Genomic DNA, 22,746 nt, shown 5'->3' with positions numbered 1-22,746 from the left:
ATCCTCAAGCTCCAAAAATGGTTGCCCAAAACCAACTATGTGCTAGCCCAGGCGCCTGGATTCACATTCAATACAACTGGGGCTATGATTTCAAAAAATCAGATTCAGAACTTCTAGCGTATGCCCGGAGTTGCATCGCTGTTTCACAATGTTGGGTAGATGGATCATCGGAAATTGAATATTCCATTAAGCTAACAGGCGAACCAGTTTTGAGTTTCTACATCATTCCACCTTACAATGATTACCACAATATGCTTATTGCTGCTGACAATCAATTGGCGTCGTGGCAGGCGAGAATGCTGAACGGTGAAATTCTCTCCGGCGCTATTAACTATGCGCTTTTTGTGGAGCGGGGATCCATTTACAACCATTGTGTCATTAGCGCGACCACAGTACCATTCGTTCGTTAGTTGAATTAGATTTCCAAGTTGAATTGATTTAGTTTGATCTACCCGGTAGAATTTTGGCCTGAAATATAAAACATTAGCTAAATTATCTAGCCAAGGCTGATGATGTTCCTGATCCTCTCCTTTATACAAGTGACTTTATGTCCATTCGAGAGGCATAAACCAGCTTGAGGTGTATATACTCGCTCTAATTAATACATAGTAATCTGCTTGATCTTAGGCGTTTTTGAATCCCCAGTTCAACATTTTGAGAGTCGCTCAGCTCCAGGCCATCTTTTTTTTTTCATGTTGGATCATAAAGCTTCTACATCGGTTGTTTCAATGAAAATTTTCCTGTTGACTTTCCACCAAGCGATTGGGATTCTTTGGTATCTTTTCTTGTCGCTGAACTGCGCGTAGTCTCATCGGATTTAACGGCGATATCGTTTGTTCATCTTGCGACGGATATTTTATCTCGATTACCCGGCTGCAATGGCAGCTTTTATGTAAGTGAGCTTCACGAAGATGGTTCACGGAATAGACATATATATTCAACTCTTATTTACATAATATTCAACTGAGTTTGAAATTGTAACTTGATCTTATTCTCAATGCCAGTCCCCAGCACTTGAGCAAATCTATATCTCTTCTCAATTAAAGGTCAAGTTGATGTTTAGTGTTTATCCAAGTGGTCCGAGCGTCTCGAATTGACACCTTTCGCGTTGGCCGAGACCGACTCCCTTCAACACCCCCCAATCCTCGATCAGCCCGCCAATTCGAACGAAATCCGGAGATCTGAAACAATTACAACATGCGCTTCTCAGCAGCCACACTCCTGGTGACTGCACTGGGGTGGTTCTCCGTCGCGACCGCACACACTATCCAGCTCAAGGCTCACTCCCGGGAATGCTTCCACGAGAACCTACACAAGGATGATCTGATGACTGTCACTTTCCAAGTCGGCGACCGAGAGTTTGGAGGAAGCGGCAACCTCGAGGTTGATTTCTGGGTACGTCTTCGCGATGCTTACACCCATCCCTAGTCTTTTGGTTTGAGGCGGCTCAGGAGAGCGGTGCTGCTCAGCGAGGCAATCACCAGAAGACAGGGATCGGGAGCACGAGCGGAACCAGAATCTATTGATTCCAACATGAACGATTCTGGATACTAATGTGTCGTGAACGTTCTAGGTCGAGGACCCCCTGAGGAACCGCTTGTACTACAAGCAAGCCATTTCGAACGAAGACTACTCATTCACCGCACAAGCCGACGGCAGATACAACTACTGCTTCAGCAACGAGGGCTGGACTTCCAACTCGAAGGAGGTCTCATTCAACGTCCACGGAATCGTCTACGTGCCGGAGTCGGAGATGGCGCAGGATCCCTTGGAGGCGGAAGGTAAGACTGAGTCACCCATCGCCGTTAAACCCGGGTCAAACGATTGAGGGAAAAGAGTGCATGAGCTAATTATCTGCATATTAGTGCGTCGACTTTCCGAGGCCGTTTCACAGGTTAGGGATGAACAGGGGTACATTGTTGTCCGCGAGCGCGTGCACCGGAACACAGCAGAGAGCACCAACGGCCGAGTCAAGTGGTGGAGTACCTTCCAGTTGGCTGTGGTTATTGGAGAGGGTGTGTTCCAGGTGTGGTGGTTGAAGAGATTCTTCGAGGTAAGTTGACTGTTCCGTAAATGAGAGAATTGATGCTCACCCTGTAATAGGTCAAGCGCGTCGTCTGAACCTTTTCAACTTCCGAAAAAAAGAATATGATATGAACTACGGTGGACGGGGATTACGGTTTCCATGTAGATGTTGAATAGCTGCATTTTTGGCGATCGATTTTTTGTTTTTCATATCCTACATCTATGGATTACGGTGTCATGCAAACGTTCTATTGATATAATATATTCTGTACTACCAGAGATTCTCCAGATCACAACTGAGAGTTAAAGCCAAGACATACTCCGTACGCATTGCAGCATTAAAGCCCCGACGCGTCGATTTCTGTGACCAGCCGTGGAGAGACTTTGAAACTGGACCGATAAACAAGCCAACAATCGGGTCTAGATTGACCAGACTATGACGAGTGCCCAACGTTATATGACCCCGCAATGCCACCTGGGAAACTCGGTACTTTTGTTACTGTAAGGGAGACTGCAACGGAAATCCCTTCTGCGATGTTCCTCAGTCACTCACCTTACATGAAGCAGGAAACCATAAGGATCAGACATGGCTCTCGATCATAATATCAGCCTAACCGAATCCGATAACAACGACTCTCTTTTCCACCTCTGCTGGCGACGACAATCCTGTTCACAATGTCTGAGCGAAGTGAACTGCAGTTGGTGTGCAATAGTATGTGACCATTTACCACATCCGAGCAAGAATGATGTGTTTTCTTGACTCCTACTGTATTCCCCAACTTTTCTTGCGCCACTGCATTCTCATATCCCGGCCTGTTTTGTCCCCCTTCTCTCCCCCTACGTTCCAACCCACGGAATGGAGTTTCACAACCCCTAGCTTGGATACATCAGATCGCAAGTGGCCCAGCTAACCCCACAGAATAGTCATCCACCTGTGTTCCAAATGCGGGGCGAGTTCCAATCCTAGCTCCTATTGGATCTGACCAGATCTGTCCACTTGGCTCGAAAGAACGCTGGGAGATGCGATCGCGTCCACTGGGATGTAACGTTAGCACGTTGACATTTCTGTCGATTATTGTCTCTGTATCGGGGACGGTCGCCTTGGTTGCTATTGCTCTACTGGTTATTTCGTTGGTGAGGCGGGCGCACAGACGATTGAAGCAGACGGAGTTTGAACGTTTGGGCGAACCCCAAGATTCATGGTTTGCTTGGCTCGATTTAAGTTCTTTGCTTTTATTGGTGGGTATATCTAGCGAAGGGGAATCACAGACGCAGACACAGACGCAGACGCAGGGGCAAGGGGTAAATCAAGCTTTGGTAGAGGAAGGGCAGGAGGATGCGGAGACGAGGCCTTTGCTAGCGTAGTTGTCGTGCTTGTATGCAAGATGACATATAGGAATTTCGGAATAGAAAAAAGCGTTTTTTGGAGTTTTATAAACATGAGAACCAAATGAAACTCGATCAAAGTACATAGCTCAGATGTAGGAAATTAGACATACAAGAAGAAACGACAAGACCGGATCTATGCCACGGAGCGGATCATGTCCCGGATGACTTCAGTGAGATCGGTTAGAGTCTCCTTGCTCCGAGGAATAACATGGCCACCTCCATGGTCAAATAGATCAGCGGTATCAGGGTCACAAAGGTTATACAGCGCCATTGACCCGTCAAGGAACGGATCCATAGCACCCACAACATGACAAGTAGGAATCTTAATCACCTCCCTATCGTAGTCATCCGCCAGAACAATATTTCCAGTGACAGGGTCCTTGGGAGGCCAACCGCACATGAAAATCGCGCATTTAATCCGAGGAATGCGCCCAGATTCTTTGCTCAAGCGTTCCTCCTCTAGAATGAGGGATGCCGCGATTTCAGCACCTTCAGAGTAGCCGATGACGCCTCCAATCTCCTCATCGCAGTCGATCATTTCAATTAAACGGCTCATAGCTTCCTTGATCATCGAGAAACTCGGGTTTCCCGCTTTTTCAACCGCGTATTTCATAGTAGCTTCTGGCGATTCGCGCCTTGGGAAATCGCGCATATTGAACTTCACCAACTCCGGAAAGTCGACGGTGGTAAAAGTAAAATTGGGTGGTGGTCCAAAAAACCCTTGAAATTCAGGAGGAGGGTAGACTGGGGATGTCCCCTGAGTGAAGAAGAAGTTGGCTTCTCCATTTGATCTGAGGGCATCGCAGAATGGACCTAATCCACTCCCACGGGTTAGTATGAGTTGCACCACGATCGTGCAGCTTGATCAGCTTACCCAGCTGTGTTTGTAGTGCCTGCAATTGCACATCTCTTGTTAGCCAGGAAGTTTTAAGATAGAAGGGTGTTGGGATGTACCTTGGAGTTGGAGTAACCTCCTGGTAAACAAAGAAACTTCATCGCGGCGGTTGAATATCGAGCAGAGAATCGTTCAATGAGTGTACAAAGAGATTCAAAAACGCCAGAGCCTTCACTCAAGAACTTGAAGTAAAAAGCTTATCAAGAGGCGATAATGAATCCCTTGCCAGAGTCGTGTACAATGCGCCTCTTTTTTGGAATGCTTCATGCACCCTCACGTTAGCAAGGGCTGCAAGTTAGATGGACGCGTTTCATAGAAATGAAGAGCAGGATCAGAGGATCAGATACTCTGACTCAGATTCGCACCATCGTGGCGATTCACAAATGTCCGGATTAGAGGTATTTGACCTCCTGGATGATTGTCTTTGTCATCTAAGGAAGGCGCAAAACATCATCCCTACCAATTGGTTAGTCTCCGGTATGAGAAGTGATTATTGATAGACGATCCACACTCACCTAAATGGCAAGCAAGGGCGGATTTGGCCACACAACCTATATCCTTTTTCGATCTCCCCAAAACATGGCAAAAAAGATTCAAACCTTCATAGCTCATTCGTGAACATACCTTGGTATCTCCCTTTTCTCCGAAACAAGTTCGGAAAGTTTCTGTCATTCCCTTTCTTGGAATTCCTGGAATTCCACGATCATTTTGGATATAGCAATTGGGTTGGACTATCAATATGCATCTTCAACCGCCTTCTGGATCTGGTACACCAGTCCTCGATAACACAAAGATGGAGGAGGAAGAAATGGTGGGAGATGTTCCAAAGCGCATGGCCATTATCGGCATGTCCTGTCGTCTTCCGGGACAAGTATCCACCGCTGATGACCTGTGGGATTTGTGTTCAAGAGGAAAAAGCCCTTGGTCAGAGGTTCCAAAAGCCCGATTCAACACCAACGCATTCTATCATCCGAATCCAGACCGACCTGGCTCATACAACGCTCAAGGCGCACATTTCTTGAGCGAAGATGTTGGCCTATTCGATGCCCCATTTTTTAATATCACTTTGCAAGAAGCGCGCTCCCTTGACCCCCAACAGCGCATCATTCTCGAATGCACGTACGAAGCACTGGAGAACGCGGGTATATCGGTGAACTCGATCGCGGGGAAGAATGTGGGTGTGTTCTCCGGTGCCTCGTACCCGGATTATGACGCCAACAATTGCATGGATATCGACTCGATTCCGATGTATGCGGGGACTGGCTGTGCTGGTGCCTTGCAGTCGAACCGCATATCATACTACTTCGATCTACACGGACCCAGCATTACTGTCGATACGGCCTGCTCTTCGAGTTTGGCCGCATTACATTTGGCCAGTCAGAGTATTCGCAATGGCGACTGTACCATGGCAATCGTTGCAGGGTGTCACTTGAACTTACTCCCACAGGCATTTGTTATCATGACTCGTGCGAGGTGAGAATTACGGCGGCAGCTATCCAATTCAAATGACTAATATCAACAACCTAATAGATTGCTTGCCGACTCGGGAAGGTCGTATGCGTTTGATGACAGAGCCAGCGGATTTGGACGTGGTGAAGGTGCAGGTTGTATTATATTGAAATCTTTGGAGGATGCTGAAGCGGCCGGTGACGCTATCCGCTCGGTCGTCGTGAACAGTGGAACAAACCAAGATGGTCGCACCCGGGGTATTACAATGCCCAACAGCGAAGCCCAAGAAAAACTGATACGCGACATCTACAAAGCGGCACGAATCGACCCCTCTTTAACCGGTTATGTCGAAGCTCACGGAACCGGGACAAAGGTTGGAGACCCTCTGGAAGCCAGGGCTTTGAATGCAGTGTTTGGGAAAGGGCGTACACCAAAGCAGCCATTGTTTGTTGGCTCGCTTAAGTCAAACGTTGGCCATCTGGAAGGTTCCAGTGGTATTGTATCCGTGATAAAAACGACCTTGATGCTGGAGCGTGGGTTCGTGCTTCCAAACGCTAATTTCATGAATCCGAACGAGGAGATTCCCATGGAAAAGTGGAATATGAAGGTAAGAAATGCACTACCCAACGCAGCATGGCATTCATTGACATTTTTTCATCAGATTCCCAAGAAGCTCGTTCCTTGGCCTAGAGGCAAGACCTATGCGAGCGTGAATAACTTTGGTTTTGGCGGGTCCAATGCCCATTGTATTCTTGAGCGCGGTCCTGTGAGTGGAGGCGAAGGAGCTGTAAATGAAGATCCATTGACACGGAGGGTGTATGTCGTGTCTGGATATGACAAGCAAGCGGCAGCCAAGTTGGCAGATGAAATGATTTCATACTTGCACCGCCATCCACCTATTTTTACCGACAGATTACTAGACAACATGGCTTATACATTGGGTCAGCGACGAAGTCATTTCAATTGGCGCATTGCTGTCTCGGCTGCTGTTCACACAGACCTGATTGATTCCCTGGCGAGCATCAAGGAACCAATTCGTTCGAACGGAGAGCCAACAGTTGGATTTGTGTTCACTGGCCAAGGCGCGCAGTGGCATGGTATGGGCAAGGAGCTTCTTCAGCGATACCCAGTTTTCCGTAAATCAATGGAAGATTTTGACATTTGCTTGAAGACGCTTGGAGCAAAATTCTCCATTATTGGTATGCTTTCCTGCCCACCTCGTCTGCTTCAAGTTACTAACATCAATACATAGACGAACTTCAATTGGAGGATCCGAACGCAAGCTCGATTTCTGAGGCATACATGAGTCAGCCAGCTTGTACTGCAGTCCAGCTCGCCCTTGTCGATTTGTTGTCAACCTGGGGTATCCGACCGAAGGCCGTCGTTGGCCACTCCAGCGGAGAAATTGCAGCCGCTTACGCCGCTGAAATACTGACCTTGGGAGAATGTGCTTCCATTGCGTACTGTCGAGGTATCGCAGCGGACATGGTCGCCAAGGATAAGTCAGTGCAGGGTGCAATGCTGGCAGTCGGAGCAAACGCCGGGGACATTCAACAGATCCTAGATGCGATGCGAGGCCAGCAAGCTGTGATCGCCTGTGTCAACAGCGAATCCAGTGTGACTTTGTCCGGTGACAGAGATGTCATCGGGGTCTTACAGACTGCCCTCGATAAAGAAGGCATTTTCACTCGCAAGCTACATGTCGATGTTGCGTACCATTCCCATCATATGCAACTCGTTTCGAAGCATTATCAAAGCTTGCTTGGAAAGATTGTCCCTCGTCAGTCGGCGATTCCATTCCACTCAACTGTTTATGGAAAGCTAGTCCCAGGAAGCACACTTGATGCTTCTTACTGGGTCGAGAACCTAGTTTCCCGTGTGGACTTTGTAAAAGGAGTACAGAGCCTTCTGACAGATTCATCCAACGGTAAAATTGATACTCTCATTGAAGTTGGTCCTCACCCAGCACTCCAGAATCCTGTAAAGGATATTGTGAAATTGCACGACGAAAAACGCACAATGCACTTTGCACATACCCTCCAACGGAAGATGGATGGAATTGAGGCTGTTCAACAGCTCGCAGTCACAATGTTCAACCGAGGCCTGAATCTAAACTTCAAGGCCATTAACTTCCCCAATCAAGCCGCAAGACAGCCGCAAGTTCTGACCAACCTTCCAACATACCCTTGGAACCATAGTGAAAGGTACTGGTTTACCTCCCGAGTGGCGAAGAATATCCTTCACACCGCATTCCCACGAAATGATATCCTTGGCACAATCTGTATGGACAACATCGATGTTGAGCCACGGTGGAGAAACATTGTGCGCGCTGACGATCATCCCTGGATCCGACAGCACAAGGTACAGGACAACAACGTTTACCCTATGACTGGATTCTTGGCAATGGCCATGGAGGCAATCTCACAACAAGCACAACTCCATCACTTGGTGCCAGGGAAGATTGAACTCCGGGACATTTCTATCACCCGTGTCCTTATGATTCCTGACAACGGAGCGGTTGAGACAATGTTCACTCTCCGACCAGCTCGGGGAGAGTCCTCTGGAAGATCAATTCTTGGCTGGCATGAGTTCAAAGTCTTCTCTTGGGCAGAGAGCCGGGGCTGGGACCAGCATTGCAGTGGGCTCGTCATGGTTCATGAAACGAAGGAAGTAAACCCGGTGAACGGGTCTCGTCAACAGAGTATTACAGAGAAAGCTCTGGTACAGATGGTGGCGGACCTACAGGCAGTATGCACAAAGCCAATCGACTCCGACGCTCTTTACGAGGATATCAGCAGCGGCGGTGTTAAATATGGCACACTTTTCCGGCGCTTGTCCAACATTTCTGTTGGCCCACAACACCAGGCACTTGCCAGATTTGAGGTCCCAGATACAAGTATTTGCATGCCCAATGGGCGTGAAACCGATTGCGTTGCCCACCCTGCCACGCTCGATCTATGCTGCCAGGCGATGTGGGTTCTGACAGGATTTGGCCAACCAGGCAAAAAGCAAACCCACGTCCCCTCCCACGTTGATCGCTTCACAGTATGTCTGGATCATAAACTTAGCGCTGGGACTTGCTTGCAGCTTTTCGGCTCTCGCTCAGGGATGGAATCGGTCAGCTTCCCTGAGAGCAACCGGATCATCGCTACTCGTGCGGATAACGCCAATGATGTGATTGTGGACGTTAATGGAATCACCCTGGTCCCTCTTGCCGGTGAAAATAGGGGCAGTAAGGATATTGCACCAGACCCAATGTGCTACAAGATACAATGGGAGCCGTGCTTTGAGTTTCTTTCTGAGGAGACCTACCAACAGCTCCCTCGTGCCCAGGTTGGAGATGGACATGGAGGAGAGAGAACACACCGTTTACAAAAAATGGCTGTTCACTGGCTTCGGCAAGCCATCAAAGCTGTCCCGGAAGAAGAATTCTCCACCCTTCAGAGTCACCATCAAAAGTTCTATAGATGGGCTCAAAAGACATGTCAAGAGGCGCCGATTTGTGACATGTCTACGTTCATTGAGGAGGTTAGGAACTCCAATGCCGCTGGAAAGCTTAACTGCTATGTTGGCGAGCGTCTTCCTGACATTCTTCGTGGCAAGCTCGACGCTCTCACACTCATGCTTGAGGACGACATGCTTGGAGAGAATTACAAAGACCTTGACAATCTCCAAGAGTCCTACGCTCACGCGTCGGTTTGTGTTGACAAGATGGCGCATCAGAATCCAAATCTGAACATCCTTGAAATTGGCGCTGGAACTGGAGGTGCTACTTTACCCATCTTGGAAAGTCTGGGTGGACGTGAACCGGGTACCACGCCTAGATTTGGCCACTACACCTATACCGATATTTCACCTGGATTTTTCGAAAAAGCCAAGAGCAAGTTTGAGCCTTGGAGTCATCTTATGACCTATCAAACTCTCGATGTTTCGACCGATCCCATGGCCCAAGGATGCAAGCCAGATACCTACGATCTAGTGGTTGCCTGCAATGTTCTCCATGCCACGCCTAACATGAATGAGACGATGGCCAACATTCGTTCTATCATGAAGCCTGGTGGCAAGATCATACTGATCGAAGAGACTAAATCGTCCGCCATGCACTTCCCATTCGCTCTTCTGACCGGATGGTGGCTAGCCAGTGAGGAAATCCGTCAGGATGGCCCTCTACTTAGCGAGCAGGGCTGGTCCAATGTCATGAAGGCAAACGATTTCACTGGCGTTGAACTCAGTGTGGAGGCATATCCGGGCGCTTCCTACCAGACTGGTTGTGTGATGATCTCCACGGCGAACACACTGAAATCAGGCCCCAGCAACCCCGGAGACATTGTCATCATTGGTAGCGAGTCTCTCGGCAGTGTGTCATCCTTGATCCTTGAAGCTGGCTTGAAGGAGATGACTGATGTGGTGCCAACAACTGCGTCAGATCTAAGCACTGCCGATGTAAATGACAAGTGGTGCATCTTCCTAGGTGGTATGGACCGGAGTATTCTGTCTCATCTCACGGCAGACAAGTTTCAAGAGATCCAGCGCCTTATCGGTGGTGCAAGAGGAATACTCTGGGTTGTTCGTCATACCAAATCCGACCCGGAGTCTCTAGGATCCAACATGGCAATTGGTCTTGCGCGAACTGTTCGCTCCGAGACTGGTCTCCCCTTTGCGACTCTCGACCTGGGAGAAAGAGAGAGTGTAACTGATGCAGAGGCTGTGAACCACATGCTGAAGGTCTTCGGGGGAATATTCTGTCACAAGTCACAGCTCAATCAGGGAGATTTCGAGTTTGTCATTCGGAACGGCCATGTATCTTTGCCTCGTCTGCTTGACAACCATGCTCTAAATTCGAGCGTGCAACTTGAGACCTCAGACGCACCTCCTCAGATGCAGCTATTCAAGCAGGATAGAGCACTCCGACTTACTGCCGGACAGGGTCGTGTTCTTGATGAGCTCCATTTCACCGATGACACCTCCCGAGATGAGCCACTCCCTGATGACTATATCGAGATCCGCATCCATGCCACCGGCCTCAACTTTCGAGATGTGTTACTGGCCATGGGCCAGCTCCGAGGCAACAAGCTTGGCCAAGAGTGCAGTGGAGTTGTATGCAAGGTCGGAGCCGCAGTGAGAGACTTCAGTGTTGGAGACCGTGTCAGCGCCATGTCGCCAGGATCACTTTCAACCTACACGCGCTGCCATTCCTCATGGGCATGGGTAATTCCGTACGACATGTCCTGGGAGGTTGCAGCATCAATCCCGGCTGTATTTTGCACGGCATTCTATTCCCTTGTTGAATTGGGACGGCTGGCCGAAGGTGAGAGTGTTCTTATTCATGCAGCAGCTGGTGGAGTTGGCCAAGCAGGCATCATCATCGCCCAGAAAATTGGCGCCAAGGTCTTTGCAACAGTTGGAAGCGTTGAGAAGAAGAATTTCTTGATGAAAACTTACGGTCTGAAGGAGGACCAGATCTTCTACAGCCGTGATACTTCTTTCTCTCGAGGCATTCTCAATGCCACTGGCGGAGAGGGTGTTGATGTCGCTGTTAACTCGCTGAGTGGAGATGCCCTGCAAGCGACCTTTGAATGTGTTGCTCCTTTTGGGCGGTTCATTGAGCTAGGCAAACGTGACATCGACCAGAACTCCCGATTGGAAATGGCCCACTTCAACAAAAATGTAACATTTTCCTCGGTAGATTTGGGCGTTGTAAGAGAGAAGAACCCAAGGCTCACAAGGCGATTGATGCGCGAGGCGTTTTACACTTTTGCCAACACAAACGCCCAGTCACGCTGGCCTATTACCGTGATGCCGATCTCTGAGGTCGAGCAAGGCTTACGAGCTTTGCAGGGTGGCCAGGTTATTGGAAAATTGGTTGTCACATTGACTGATGATGCCAAGGTTAAAGTGCGATATACTTCCATTCTGATTTCAATGCCCGAAAGTAATGCTAACTTACATTTCAGGTTCACCCGGCAAGGAAGGAAGAGAAGCTACTCCACGCTGAAGGTACTTACATTGTTGTCGGAGGTACTAGCGGCATTGGTCTCGATCTCGCCAGCTGGATGCCCAACAAAGGAGCAAAACACATCCTACTTGTTTCCAGAAGTGGAGCTTCAACCGAAGAAGCCCAGAAAGCCATTCAAGATCTCAAATCGCAGGGCGTGACTGTGGAAGTTTGTCGTTGTGATATCTCCAACCCACAGAGTGTAGAACAGAACATGGTTCCGTTGTTAAGCCGATTGCCTACTGTTCGTGGTGTTATCTACGGTGCAATGGTTCTTCGAGTAAGTGTTATTTAAAATTACTAAATGGGCATAAACTAACCATCACGATAGGACACACTCTTCGAAAAGCTCACACATGAGGACTACGAAGCCGTCATGAGACCTCGAATCCACGGAATCTGGAACCTGCAAAATACCCTACAGAGTGCCAGCGTCAGCTCAAACCTCGATTTCTTTATCACACTGTCATCAGCTGCCAGCTTTGTTGGAAATCTCGGCCAGTCACCATATGCCGCGAGTGGTACATACATGGCGGCATTGGCCGCCTACCCCGAGGTATCGGGTATCCCATGCACAACAATCGATCTTCCCATCGTCCGTGGTGTAGGATATCTATCTGATGACTCCAAACGCGAGCAAATCGCCGCCTCACTGGGCACCGATTCTGTCGACGCAACCGACATCCGTGGCCTCGTGGCCGCAGCCATGCGAAACGAAATGCGGGAAACCTGCGAAGGCCACTGCGTCGTCGGCTTCGACGGTGTAAAGAGACAACCCGCCTCCGAGCAGCCATTCTGGATAACCGATACCAAGCTCTCGCAACTCCTCCGTCTCTCTACATTGGCCGAAACGGGTGCTCCAACCGATGGAGCGGCATCCGACCAAATTTCCCCAGCAACGGCAATCCGGCAATGCCAAAGCCGCGAGGCTGCAGAAGCTATCGTGGTCACTGCATTAGCTGGTAAGATCTCCAACATCCTTATGCGTCCCTTAGAGGAATTGGACCCCACAGCTCCGGTCTCCATCTACGGCTTAGATTCACTTGTGGCCATTGAGATCCGGAACTGGATTACGCGAGAGTTGGAATCTAGTATGCAAGTTTTGGAGATCTTGGCTGGGGATTCTTTGCTTGCTCTTGCGGAACATATTCTCAGGAAATCGGCTATTCTCACACCAAAGGTGAAGACAGAGTGGGGACTTGATGTTGCTGAAGCGCGAACTGCTCAAACTTGAAGATTTAACGCGACTACTCAGGGTTCAATCATGAGCCTAATTTGTATTTTTGACATTATGCACTTGATTTCTAGCACAAGCATTAAATTTCGGAGTATGAGTAGAAGTTGCTCGATAATTAGATATACAGCCACCGTAGTCCTGGATCCGAATACCTGTGCAGTAGAAAAAAACGATCGATTTTTCAACCCAACATTTAAATAAACCCACCAACCAAATAGGGCATTCAAGGCCAAATTTCAGGCGAAGTCCGCTGAGTGCAATCAAATGGCTCATCAATAAACCAAGTATCGTGCTGCTGGTCGTAAACTATGGGGTACTTCTGATTCGCATCACAGAGTTTGTCAATCTGCGACTGCTCCCCAGAGCTAATAGTGAACCAGTACTTATTGGTGTCATGACTGATCTTCTCACACTTGTAGAAGAAACCCGAGACACCAGGGCCAAGCACGTCGCTCCGGAAGTTGGTAGCGAGCTTGCGATTCAGATTGATATTTTCACAGTCCTCGAACAGGCCCTGCACGCTGGCAACATCGGCTTCCTTGGTGGTATATCCCTTTGCATTGTGGGTGCCGTTGGCGGACCAAGTATACATGGGCAGTGCAAGTGATTCGGCAACGCTGTTGAGGAGCAGGCTCTGGGGAACGTTCATTGTAGAGTAACTGGGTTCAATGAACAGGAAAGTGAGGGCCCCTAAGGCGATGGAACGTGGAGAGAACATGCTCGGATGCTGTAGCTTGTAAGGGTGGAAATGTGGATGGTTGAAAATCTGGACATGTTGGCAGCTTTATAAATTCTCCATAATCCCCATATCCCCGGAATACATTCTCCACTTCATTTCCGGATTATAAATTTACTCAATGTGGTTTGAAAGAGAGTATTGTGATGAGGTAACTGTTGGACTCACCCGCTTTGAGTTCTGGAAACGGACGAGATAGGCGCGGCTATGGACTCTGGAAACGGCTTCGGGTAAGGGATCGTCCACTCTCACACATTCTTTAGCAGAGCATAAGGAGAGGAGATATTATTCGAATGTTTTGGAGAAGCATGGAAAGAAGGGAAGGAGAAATCAAAGTGATCTGTTAATCTATCTCAACACTCCCAGGTCACCTGACCACTGAGGAGTGTAACTCACAAGACTGCAAGAGTAGTTCCAAGGCTGATCACTCCGAGATAAAATCGAAAATATAAAAAAAAAGATTGCAGGCAATCCACTTAATGCACCTAGTTGACGAGGGTAAGAACCTTGATATTTTCACTATTTACCCCTCATTTCCCTTTGTACGATCAACCAGCCCAAATCTCAATTTGGGGGCCGCAATCTACATGAATTTCAAGGAGATACTTTCATAGGCTTTCTTGATCCGATTCGCAAGATATATCAATGATAATGAACAAATTATGATCCTGCGCCATGAGTCCTTGTACTATTGGTACTATTGGTAAGTTAATCTGCCCAGCTGAGACGCCGCCGCGTCATACCATGTGGCTGGCTGTTGGGGGCCAACTGGGTCTGTATTTATTTTCCCCGCATTTCCATCTACACTCAATTTCCATCTTTGAATCAAGTCTCTAAGTTTTCATTAAGATATCCAAAACAATAGTTCACGTTTCTCTATTCAATTCCTCGCAAGTAACATATCTCCCACGTGAAGCTTAAGTCAATGAAATGGGTCTCCCAATATATGGCCCAGAAGCGGTGAATGACCCAAAGCCATCTGAAGGTCAGGAAATTTTTTATCCAGCTAAAGCAAGATCCTGACTGGAATAGAACCAAGTCCCACACCTGATTTAAGCCAGAAGCCAAGAGACCATCCCGGTGGCTTTACTCAGTTTTTGTGGATGGTGATGGGCTTTGAGGTTCTGCTTCAACATCGCACTATGGGTGAGGTGGGAATGAAGGGGAAACTTGGGTGAAGCAAAGATTTATGTTGATAATATGAGTGACCCAATGAATATAAGATATCTTCCTAGGGTTTGAGATGAAGTAGTACCTTCAATGAACTCTATTAATTTACACATCTCATATAGCTTCCAAGATTCCTTTCAAATTACGGTATCGAGATTCTATCTTTTCACACTAAATCTTGGAACCTGGAAGAGAGCATAGATGCTCCACATTGAATGCTGTAACCAATCTACCTAACGAAAGTGAAAGTCAAATCCAGCGTCCCGACGACGAATTCTAATAGGAATCTTGCCAGCAGGACCAAGAGTCCCGAATCCGAAATTCCTAGAACTCATTTTCATATCTTCATCACCCGCAAGTATCTCTTAGTCATACAAGGTAGAAAGAAGAGCCATACTCAAAATCATAGTAAGTTCCGCCAGGTGTCGACGCCAGGTGTCGACCTGGACAAGGAAAGTTACCTCCGCCAAAAGACATCCAATGACCCTCAGCTCGGTCCATAGAGAACGTGAATAGCTTTTCTTGCTCGAAATATTCAAGGAAGCGATCTGGCCAGAATTGCTCCGCTGGATGTGTTTCAACAGCACCGGTGCACCAAACATCTGGATTCATGTGTTCCGGCGTCATGCTATTTATGATAAACTTGTTCTCAGGTAGAACTAGACCTCGCCAAGCGTGGGTTTGGGTTGGGTTTTCATTTTCTTTACCCACCCACGGGTAGCCCACCGCGGGTTTTGGCCTTCATGAACCCGCCCGTGGGTTCTTGGCGGGTACCCGTGGGTTACCCAAAATACCCAAATATATGGCTAAATCGCGAATAAAACTGATTAGTCACTGTGTGTAATTTTTGTATTTTATAATTGTCACGCTTTTGGCTGTGTGTTACGCTCAAATACTGCCCCCTCATCATGTGTCAGAAAATATATATATATTCTGCTTATCTCGAGGTTTCTCTTGACAGTCTTTCTGTATCTCAAGAGATCTCAAGCCGTATCGATGAGCTTATGAAAGTTTAATGGAATCCAAGCTTACTGCGTTGTATTCATTCGATTATATTCAACTTGACGCACTTAAAATTAGCCATTGGAATGTTCTCAGCGTCCTCAAGTCGCGCGGGTTTTGGGTTGGGTTGGGTTTTGGGTACCCGCGGGCTTACGCGACTCAAGAATAGATAGATCCAAACGCACGACGCGACTCTAACAAAAATCCACATTCAAGCACACAAGATGGATATTTTTATCTTCAACTCCGATGGCACAAACCATCAACATGGCGGCTTCTTCCTCGTCATCGCAATCAAGGTATCAGGCTTTCAGCCCTCTGCTCTCTATTGAGCCATCGTCTGACGTTTTGTTGGACTCGGATATTCAGTCTTCTGTATGAGAACAAATGCCTCCTTCGTGTGCTTGATTGACTATTGCGAGACTCCCCACTGGTATGCTAAGATAGCCTACAGCCTTTCACCGAATCCCGCGAGAGCTACGACATATATACTCGAAGACCTCCGGCGACGCTAAGACGCGTGGGACCTCAACGCAGAAAGAACTGGATTTTGTACGAGTTATACCTGGAGAGAGAATTTTTAGGATGGTGGGAGAAAACCGAATATGGCCACAAGCTAAACGGGGACGGTCAGTCCCAAATCAAGTGGTCTACCGAGTCGCGTCATGCCGACGCTTGGAAACACTTTGACCAGGTAGCCGATATCGATTCTGGGCGCCCACGAGTCCTTTGTAAAGCCTGTCTTACTTTGCTTGATCATCCACAGTACAAAGGCAATGGGACAAGTGCTATGAGTAGACACCAAAAGTCAAATTCCTGTCGCAAGGGAAAGAAAAGAGGATCTCATCAAACACTAATCCCCGATTCGTTGCAAAACCATTCCATGAGGGAGTCGGCCAATGTGCACAAGGTAACAACATTCCAACTTGAGGAGCAGTTGTTAAAGACTATTACCTGTCTTCGGTTGCCATTCCAAACAGTGGAGAACCCTGTGTTCCAGAGGCTGCTTAACCTCGTAAATTCGGGAACTGGAGTACTGGAACTTCCGTCAGCAAAAACCCTGCGAAGGCGACTCCGGAATGCAGTTACAGTTCAACAGGAGTCGCAATTGCAAGATCTGCCTGAAGACGCTAAGGTGTCACTCGCGTTGGATTGTTGGACCAGTCCATTCCAGCAAGCATTTATGGCAATCACAGTCTATTTCATTGACAAAGATTGGAATTACCGAGAAATGCTCCTTGGCTTTGAACCATTGCACGGTCCCCACACAGGGAACAACCTCAGTGATGTTCTCCATCAGTTACTGAAGGAACGTGGACTCTTGGATCGCATCTTTAGCGTCACGACAGATAATGCGTCCAACAATGAGACGTTGATCCGCGCTTTGCAAGAAAAACTGATCTCTACTGGCGCGATTGGCTCCAGGGAATCCATTATCCGGGTTCCTTGTATGGCCCATGTGATCCAGCTTTGCCTAAAGCAGCTTTTGGGGCATATTAGAGCAGCGCCCAAGAACAAAGAAGTAAAGACCTTTTGGTCTGATACTCAAGTCATCGGTTTAAGAGACTCAGCAAGCCACGGAGATGTGGCTCATACCCTGGCAAAGGTGAGTCTGGAGCTTCCACGAATGACTGTAAATATGGGCGGAGTACTGATCAAGGCAGATTCGGTCATTTGCGGTATTTGTCAATGCAAGCCCACAACGGCGAGATACATTTTTATGTCTTCAATCAGGCGGAACCCGGCTGTTTCCGTTGCACGATGTTCAAACACGCTGGAACTCCACTTTTTTGATGCTTCGCCGTGCGCGTCGACTAAGAAATATCATCGACAAATACTGCGACGATCATGAATACTCTCAGTTCAAGATTACTGACATTGAATGGCGGCAAATTGACTATCTAGTCCACTTGACCAAACCGTTCTTTCAATTCACCATGGCTCTAATGAAGACCAAAGACGTGACAATTCATAGCGTGTTCCTTGTGTATAGGAAACTTCTGGAGCATATCGAACGGTCAAATCGAAAGTTGAAGAAAAAGACAACGCCTTGGAAGAAGGACATGTATAGCGCGCTGCTCGTTGCGAGGCAGAAACTGAGAGAGTACTATGAGAAGACCTACCGTGACCACGGCTTTTTCTATGGCACGGGAGCTCTACTTGCTCCTCAATATAAACTATCTGCCTTTGATGACAGGGAGTATTCTATTTGCCACGAGGATACTTCGAAAAGGTACTGTGAATACTTGAGAGCGTGTTTCACGCAGTATCAACAACAAAATCCTGAGCTATTGTTTCGTACAGTGCATCGTTCGTCGGCACTGCATAGTTCAGAACTTGATCGGCTACTTGAACCAGTTAATGACTATATGCTCCTCGAAGGGGTAGAGCATGACGAGGTGGATCGGTACCTCCGAGAAGGTATGGGCAACTGGCATACTACACTTAGACCACTAACTGATTTCTATAGCAAATGTTCCCGTGCCACCACGGCTCTATTGGAGAGAACATGAGCGTGAGTTCCCTGTGCTTTCTCGGCTGGCACGCGACTTGCTTTCGGTTCCGGCCACCGGCGCGGGGGTGGAAAGGCTTTTCAACAGTGCGCGAGACATCTGTCATTATCGTCGAGGGTCTCTTCATGAAGTGACTATTCAAGACTTGATGATGTATATGTGCTCAGAGAAATTTACACTGGAGGGAGAGCAGTTAGCTCGCCTGGAAAAGTCGACGGAGATTGAGGGTCAAGAGACAATTGAAGAGGATGAAGCATTGAAAGGAAATGAAGAGGATGCTGAGCCGATCAGTGACGAGGAAGAGGTCGAAGAAAGTGAAGACATCGAAGGCAATTTGGAAATCGAGGCCTCATACCAAGTTGAAAGTATACTGGTAGAGGCTGACCGGCCTTCAACGTACAACCAGACGAACCATGAGGATGGAGACGTAAATGAGGTGGAAGAGGGGGAAGTAATTGAAGTCGATGAAGCTGATTTGCTTCCACCTCCAATAATACAATTGGGCGATAGAAGTCAGAAGAGATCCTCTGGTAGGGTAACGATGCCCTCAAGTCGACTGCATGGGTACGAGCTATATTAGTCTTCATGCACCAATCTCATTCCCTTTGTCTATAATATTTGTTCCCCAATCTCCCCGCTATAGATTAAGATACCCAGACAGTGGCTAAACCATCACGTAATCTAAAATTACTGCATAATTTAGTGCAAAATGATATGTCAACTATTTTTGCTTTTTCGGGTTATACAGGGTACCCATTTGGGTCTTGGGTCGGGTTTCCCAGATGACAACCCGCCCACGGGTATGCTGACTAAGACCCAACCCAGCCCGTGGGTTGGGTTTTCGTGGGTGGGTTTGGGCGGTGGGCGGGTTTTGGCGAGGTCTAGGTAGAACCAGTCTTTGATCACATGACTGCCCTTTAAAGGGCATCGCAATAAAAGACTATCTACCCGTAAGCGAAGCGTTTCACAGAATACAGCCTGCATAATGGGTTGCCGAAGTAATCGGTCAACGTCGAATTGGAGATCGAATTGTGTCTGGTTTATGATACACGTCCGTGCTTCGCTTCGAATCTTCTCTAGAAGGTCGGGATCCTTGAATACCTCAAGCTTTACGAACAAACCTGACACTTAACAGGTAGTCTGAATATAGGGTCCATTTTGGTGGCCTTCAAGAATCCTTATGTAGCGATTTCAATGAAAATTGCTGTAAACGTCACCTTAGCGCTAAGGCCAACCCCATCGCCAAGGAGAGGGTCAATTAACCAAGAAAAAGTGCATTCTCTTAAAATATCAAGCAAAAAATACTGTCTCAAGTCAAAACATCGCTCATCAAATCATAAAGTAAATGTGAGTCATTCCATCTTTCGACAAAAATATGAAAGAGCCTCCTCTATTTCGGCGCCAAGCATGAAAAGCAGACATCAGGAAAGCTCCGACCAGTATCTACTCCATCTAGAACCATATCCATCATTTCACCGTGAATCAAGCTCTCATAAATAGCACTCACTCGGCTCCCAATAGTTTTTTTGTCATCGGTAGGTAGACCTTGTCTGGCATTATACAAGGGGTCATCTTTAAGACCACAGTGCAGGGGTATTTGGAGCTTTGAGCGGACCCAAGTATATAGCTGCGAGGATCCATCACCCAACTGGGTGGCTACCTCTATCGGGGGGATGGTCGGACTGGGGTAAAACATGCGGTCGGCCGTGTCTTTTAGAATTGTTTGGAAATGTTTCTTAAAAGCGACAAGCGTTGATACCGAGCAATCATGTTCGTTGCTAACCAGAAACTCCGTCACCGGGGAAACTACAGCATCCACAACATGTGGTATACGGTCTTTCCAAGTGTTGGAATTCCAATGATACCATGTTGATTCGATGAGGGGTTGTATGGATTGAGCGAGAATCTCGATTTGCGATCCATTTAATCCCAGATCACACATTGCGCCGTCTGGAAGGAGGCTCTTCAACTTCTCGTGAAATTTCGAAAGAAATCGCATATGGTTTGCGCGCATTTCGACAGCCTGGCACAACACGTAGATATGACAAGCGCTCATGTGGGCGACCAGGTCCACAGCTTCCATGGTGCGTCGAGCTGAAATCAGCGCCAGTGAATTAATGCCCTGATTATGCATTTCGGCGGACATTACATGGGAAGAAACTGGATGCGCCAACGCTGCCAGCTCAGACATGTATGCTGACATGTTGACATCGATGCCTTTCATGGTGTAGTTCTCGTGGTCGCTAGGGTTGAGATTGGCCTCCAGGCCATTGTTTGTATTCGGGCCAATGATCTCACTGACCTGAGACCAAAGCATGCGACCGATCATTTGAAGAGCGAGGCGTGTCTTGTCCATGGCAGAGGTGACCACAACTGCCTGGAAGTTTCCGCCCGAGTAGACATCTCCAGAGCCCTGTTCTGCAGGATTAATGAGTGGGTTATCAGATGTAGAATTGAGTTCGACCTCCAGCTGATGTTGCGCAAGGAGGAGGTCCTCCAGGTACGGTCCAATCCACTGTGGGGCAGTTCTGGTTGAGTAGCGATCTTGCCAGAGTCCTTCACCGGTTCTCTTCCTCGACTCCAGACCATCGACAAATTTGGAGCCATTCAAGAACCGGCGAATGTTGCTGGCTGCCTCGATTTGACCGGTATGGGGGCGTGCGGCATGAATGAAGGGCTGAGCCCATTCAACATTTCCGCCCATGCATTCAGCAGCAAAGGCTGTGAGCATCTGAGCAAGCAGTGCGAGTTGTTGCGCGTCATAGAGTACCAAACTGGCGACAGCCACAGAAGGGGCAGTGCCGTTGATTAAACCAAGTGCCTCTTTGGGTCCTAGTCCGGAAGGTGATAGCCCCTTCTCTTTCAACGCTTCTGACGCGGGTATGACTCTAGCCTCTTTGCCTTTACCCACCTGCACAAAGACATCCGGGTTACCGGCGATAGCTCCAGCAATGTAAGACATAGGCATGAGATCTCCAGACGCAGAAATAGTTCCTCTGAGGGGAATCATTGGAATTATGTCGTGGTGTAACATATCCAGCAAGCTCTGAAGCACACACAATCGTATGGCACTGTGGCCCCGGAGGTTCTGGTTTGCTCGGGCGACAATGGCACCGCGAACCCAAGCAGGAGGCATGACGTGGGATGGTTCTCGCTCCGAATTGCTGGCGGGGTCCTTATCCGCTGATGTGATGATTGCGCTCTGGGTATGCTGTAGCAAATGGATCTGCAGATCGAGAACATCGCTAGTTCGCGTGTCGGCACTCCCCCCAAACCCGGTATTCACTCCGTAAACCACGTATTGATGTGATAAATAGTCGAGGAGGGTGTTGACGCTATGTTCGAGTCGCTTGGCAAGATGCTCGTCTGTGCTAATGGTAGGCTTGACTCCATAGCGGGCAACCGCAACTATAGAAGCGATATCGAGGTTGTTACCATCGAGTACAATCGCTGTCTTTTCCTCCTTCAATTCCTGCAATTGTTTCCATATCCGAAGAGTTTCTCCGATGTGAGGGGTCGTGTTGGTTCCGGTCATGATGTAAAGTGACGGGGCGAGGGGTAATGTCGAAGCCAGGAAGTTATGTGTTTGCTTTCAGGGGGACAAACCTTATATTTGTACCTGGATCGATCTCTTGATCTATAAGTAAATCGGCTTTTGCTTAGCGCCCCCACTGTATAGATTCAATCTCAGTCAAATATGTCAACAGTTCAAGGCTTTCTGCCTCAGGTGGCATGCGTGAAACCGTAGCCTTTCGTTCAAACCACTTGCTCACCGCTATTCCCGCCACATTTTGAAGCCGAGACGCAGGATAATGCATAAGACCTTTCTAGGCTTTGAGCTCTGGGATGGTTTGACAAGTAGCTATAGCTGTGGGGTACTCTAGAGTGCTCCCATGTATAGTCTCCAGCCTCTACGTACTATTCTAGTTGGTACGTGAGTACCCTAAGCGAACTAACGAACAGCCCTTTTCAAAATTTGCCATTCAGTCGCCATAAAAAAGCAGATGTAGATTGAGATGATTTTTTGCAGTTTATCAAGATACGTATCCCACTTGTAACCTAGCAATGACGTACTGGAGTCAGAGCCGGTATAAGGAGGCCGAGAAGCTGCGGTGTAGGTGATGGAGATGAGCAACACGAAGCTTGATCATAATCATCTCGACACACTGAGTAATACGGCTAATCTTACTTTTACCTGGAAATCTTCAACTCGCGATGCCGAAGCTATTGATTTGCTGCGGGGTTACTTAAGCAGATAGCAGCAGAAACTAGGTCTACACTCTCAGGCTACATTATCTAAGTTTGAAATATTGTTGAAATTGGAAACGCGATGCC

The 22,746-nt window shown here is 47.9% G+C and overlaps 8 protein-coding genes across 8 annotated transcripts; 5 read left to right on the top strand and 3 right to left on the bottom strand.

Moving 5' to 3' along the window:
- Nucleotides 1–17: 17 nt before the first annotated feature.
- N7520_009525 (uncharacterized protein) lies at nucleotides 18–568 on the top strand (the record flags this gene model as incomplete). Its single annotated transcript, XM_057143459.1, has 2 exons — nucleotides 18–405; nucleotides 501–568. 2 exons carry the CDS (start codon nucleotides 18–20, stop codon nucleotides 566–568), a joined length of 456 nt encoding a protein of 151 aa, XP_056992747.1.
- Nucleotides 569–1,197: 629 nt separating this feature from the next.
- Nucleotides 1,198–2,121, top strand: N7520_009524 (p24 family protein; the record flags this gene model as incomplete). The annotated part of the gene is made up of 4 exons (XM_057143458.1): nucleotides 1,198–1,395; nucleotides 1,574–1,781; nucleotides 1,866–2,053; nucleotides 2,104–2,121. The coding sequence occupies 4 exons, from the start codon at nucleotides 1,198–1,200 to the stop codon at nucleotides 2,119–2,121; spliced, it is 612 nt and encodes a 203-aa protein (XP_056992746.1).
- A 490-nt stretch (nucleotides 2,122–2,611) lies between these two features.
- N7520_009523 (uncharacterized protein) lies at nucleotides 2,612–3,390 on the top strand (the record flags this gene model as incomplete). Its single annotated transcript, XM_057143457.1, has 3 exons — nucleotides 2,612–2,737; nucleotides 2,950–3,268; nucleotides 3,347–3,390. 3 exons carry the CDS (start codon nucleotides 2,612–2,614, stop codon nucleotides 3,388–3,390), a joined length of 489 nt encoding a protein of 162 aa, XP_056992745.1.
- Nucleotides 3,391–3,547: 157 nt separating this feature from the next.
- Nucleotides 3,548–4,410, bottom strand: N7520_009522 (uncharacterized protein; the record flags this gene model as incomplete). The annotated part of the gene is made up of 3 exons (XM_057143456.1): nucleotides 3,548–4,227; nucleotides 4,289–4,307; nucleotides 4,369–4,410. 3 exons carry the CDS (start codon nucleotides 4,408–4,410, stop codon nucleotides 3,548–3,550), a joined length of 741 nt encoding a protein of 246 aa, XP_056992744.1.
- Nucleotides 4,411–5,048: 638 nt separating this feature from the next.
- Nucleotides 5,049–12,987, top strand: N7520_009521 (type I polyketide synthase; the record flags this gene model as incomplete). The annotated part of the gene is made up of 6 exons (XM_057143455.1): nucleotides 5,049–5,782; nucleotides 5,840–6,365; nucleotides 6,420–6,957; nucleotides 7,011–11,653; nucleotides 11,713–12,033; nucleotides 12,085–12,987. 6 exons carry the CDS (start codon nucleotides 5,049–5,051, stop codon nucleotides 12,985–12,987), a joined length of 7,665 nt encoding a protein of 2,554 aa, XP_056992743.1.
- Nucleotides 12,988–13,213: 226 nt separating this feature from the next.
- On the bottom strand, nucleotides 13,214–13,639 carry N7520_009520 (uncharacterized protein; the record flags this gene model as incomplete). Its single annotated transcript, XM_057143454.1, has 1 exon — nucleotides 13,214–13,639. The coding sequence occupies one exon, from the start codon at nucleotides 13,637–13,639 to the stop codon at nucleotides 13,214–13,216; it is 426 nt and encodes a 141-aa protein (XP_056992742.1).
- Nucleotides 13,640–16,165: 2,526 nt separating this feature from the next.
- Nucleotides 16,166–18,945, top strand: N7520_009519 (uncharacterized protein; the record flags this gene model as incomplete). Its single annotated transcript, XM_057143453.1, has 5 exons — nucleotides 16,166–16,273; nucleotides 16,353–17,504; nucleotides 17,563–18,319; nucleotides 18,369–18,838; nucleotides 18,922–18,945. 5 exons carry the CDS (start codon nucleotides 16,166–16,168, stop codon nucleotides 18,943–18,945), a joined length of 2,511 nt encoding a protein of 836 aa, XP_056992741.1.
- An 856-nt stretch (nucleotides 18,946–19,801) lies between these two features.
- On the bottom strand, nucleotides 19,802–21,946 carry N7520_009518 (aromatic amino acid ammonia-lyase; the record flags this gene model as incomplete). The annotated part of the gene is made up of 1 exon (XM_057143452.1): nucleotides 19,802–21,946. The coding sequence occupies one exon, from the start codon at nucleotides 21,944–21,946 to the stop codon at nucleotides 19,802–19,804; it is 2,145 nt and encodes a 714-aa protein (XP_056992740.1).
- Between the last annotated feature and the right edge of the window lie 800 nt (nucleotides 21,947–22,746).

This window comes from Penicillium odoratum (genome assembly GCF_028828045.1).
Source record: "Penicillium odoratum strain IBT 22623 chromosome Unknown utg000006l_segment0_segment0, whole genome shotgun sequence".
In the NCBI taxonomy this organism is placed as follows: Eukaryota; Fungi; Ascomycota; class Eurotiomycetes; order Eurotiales; family Aspergillaceae; genus Penicillium; species Penicillium odoratum.
The sequence above is the reverse complement of the archived record's forward strand: the minus strand, read 5'-3'. Positions and strand labels throughout refer to the sequence as shown.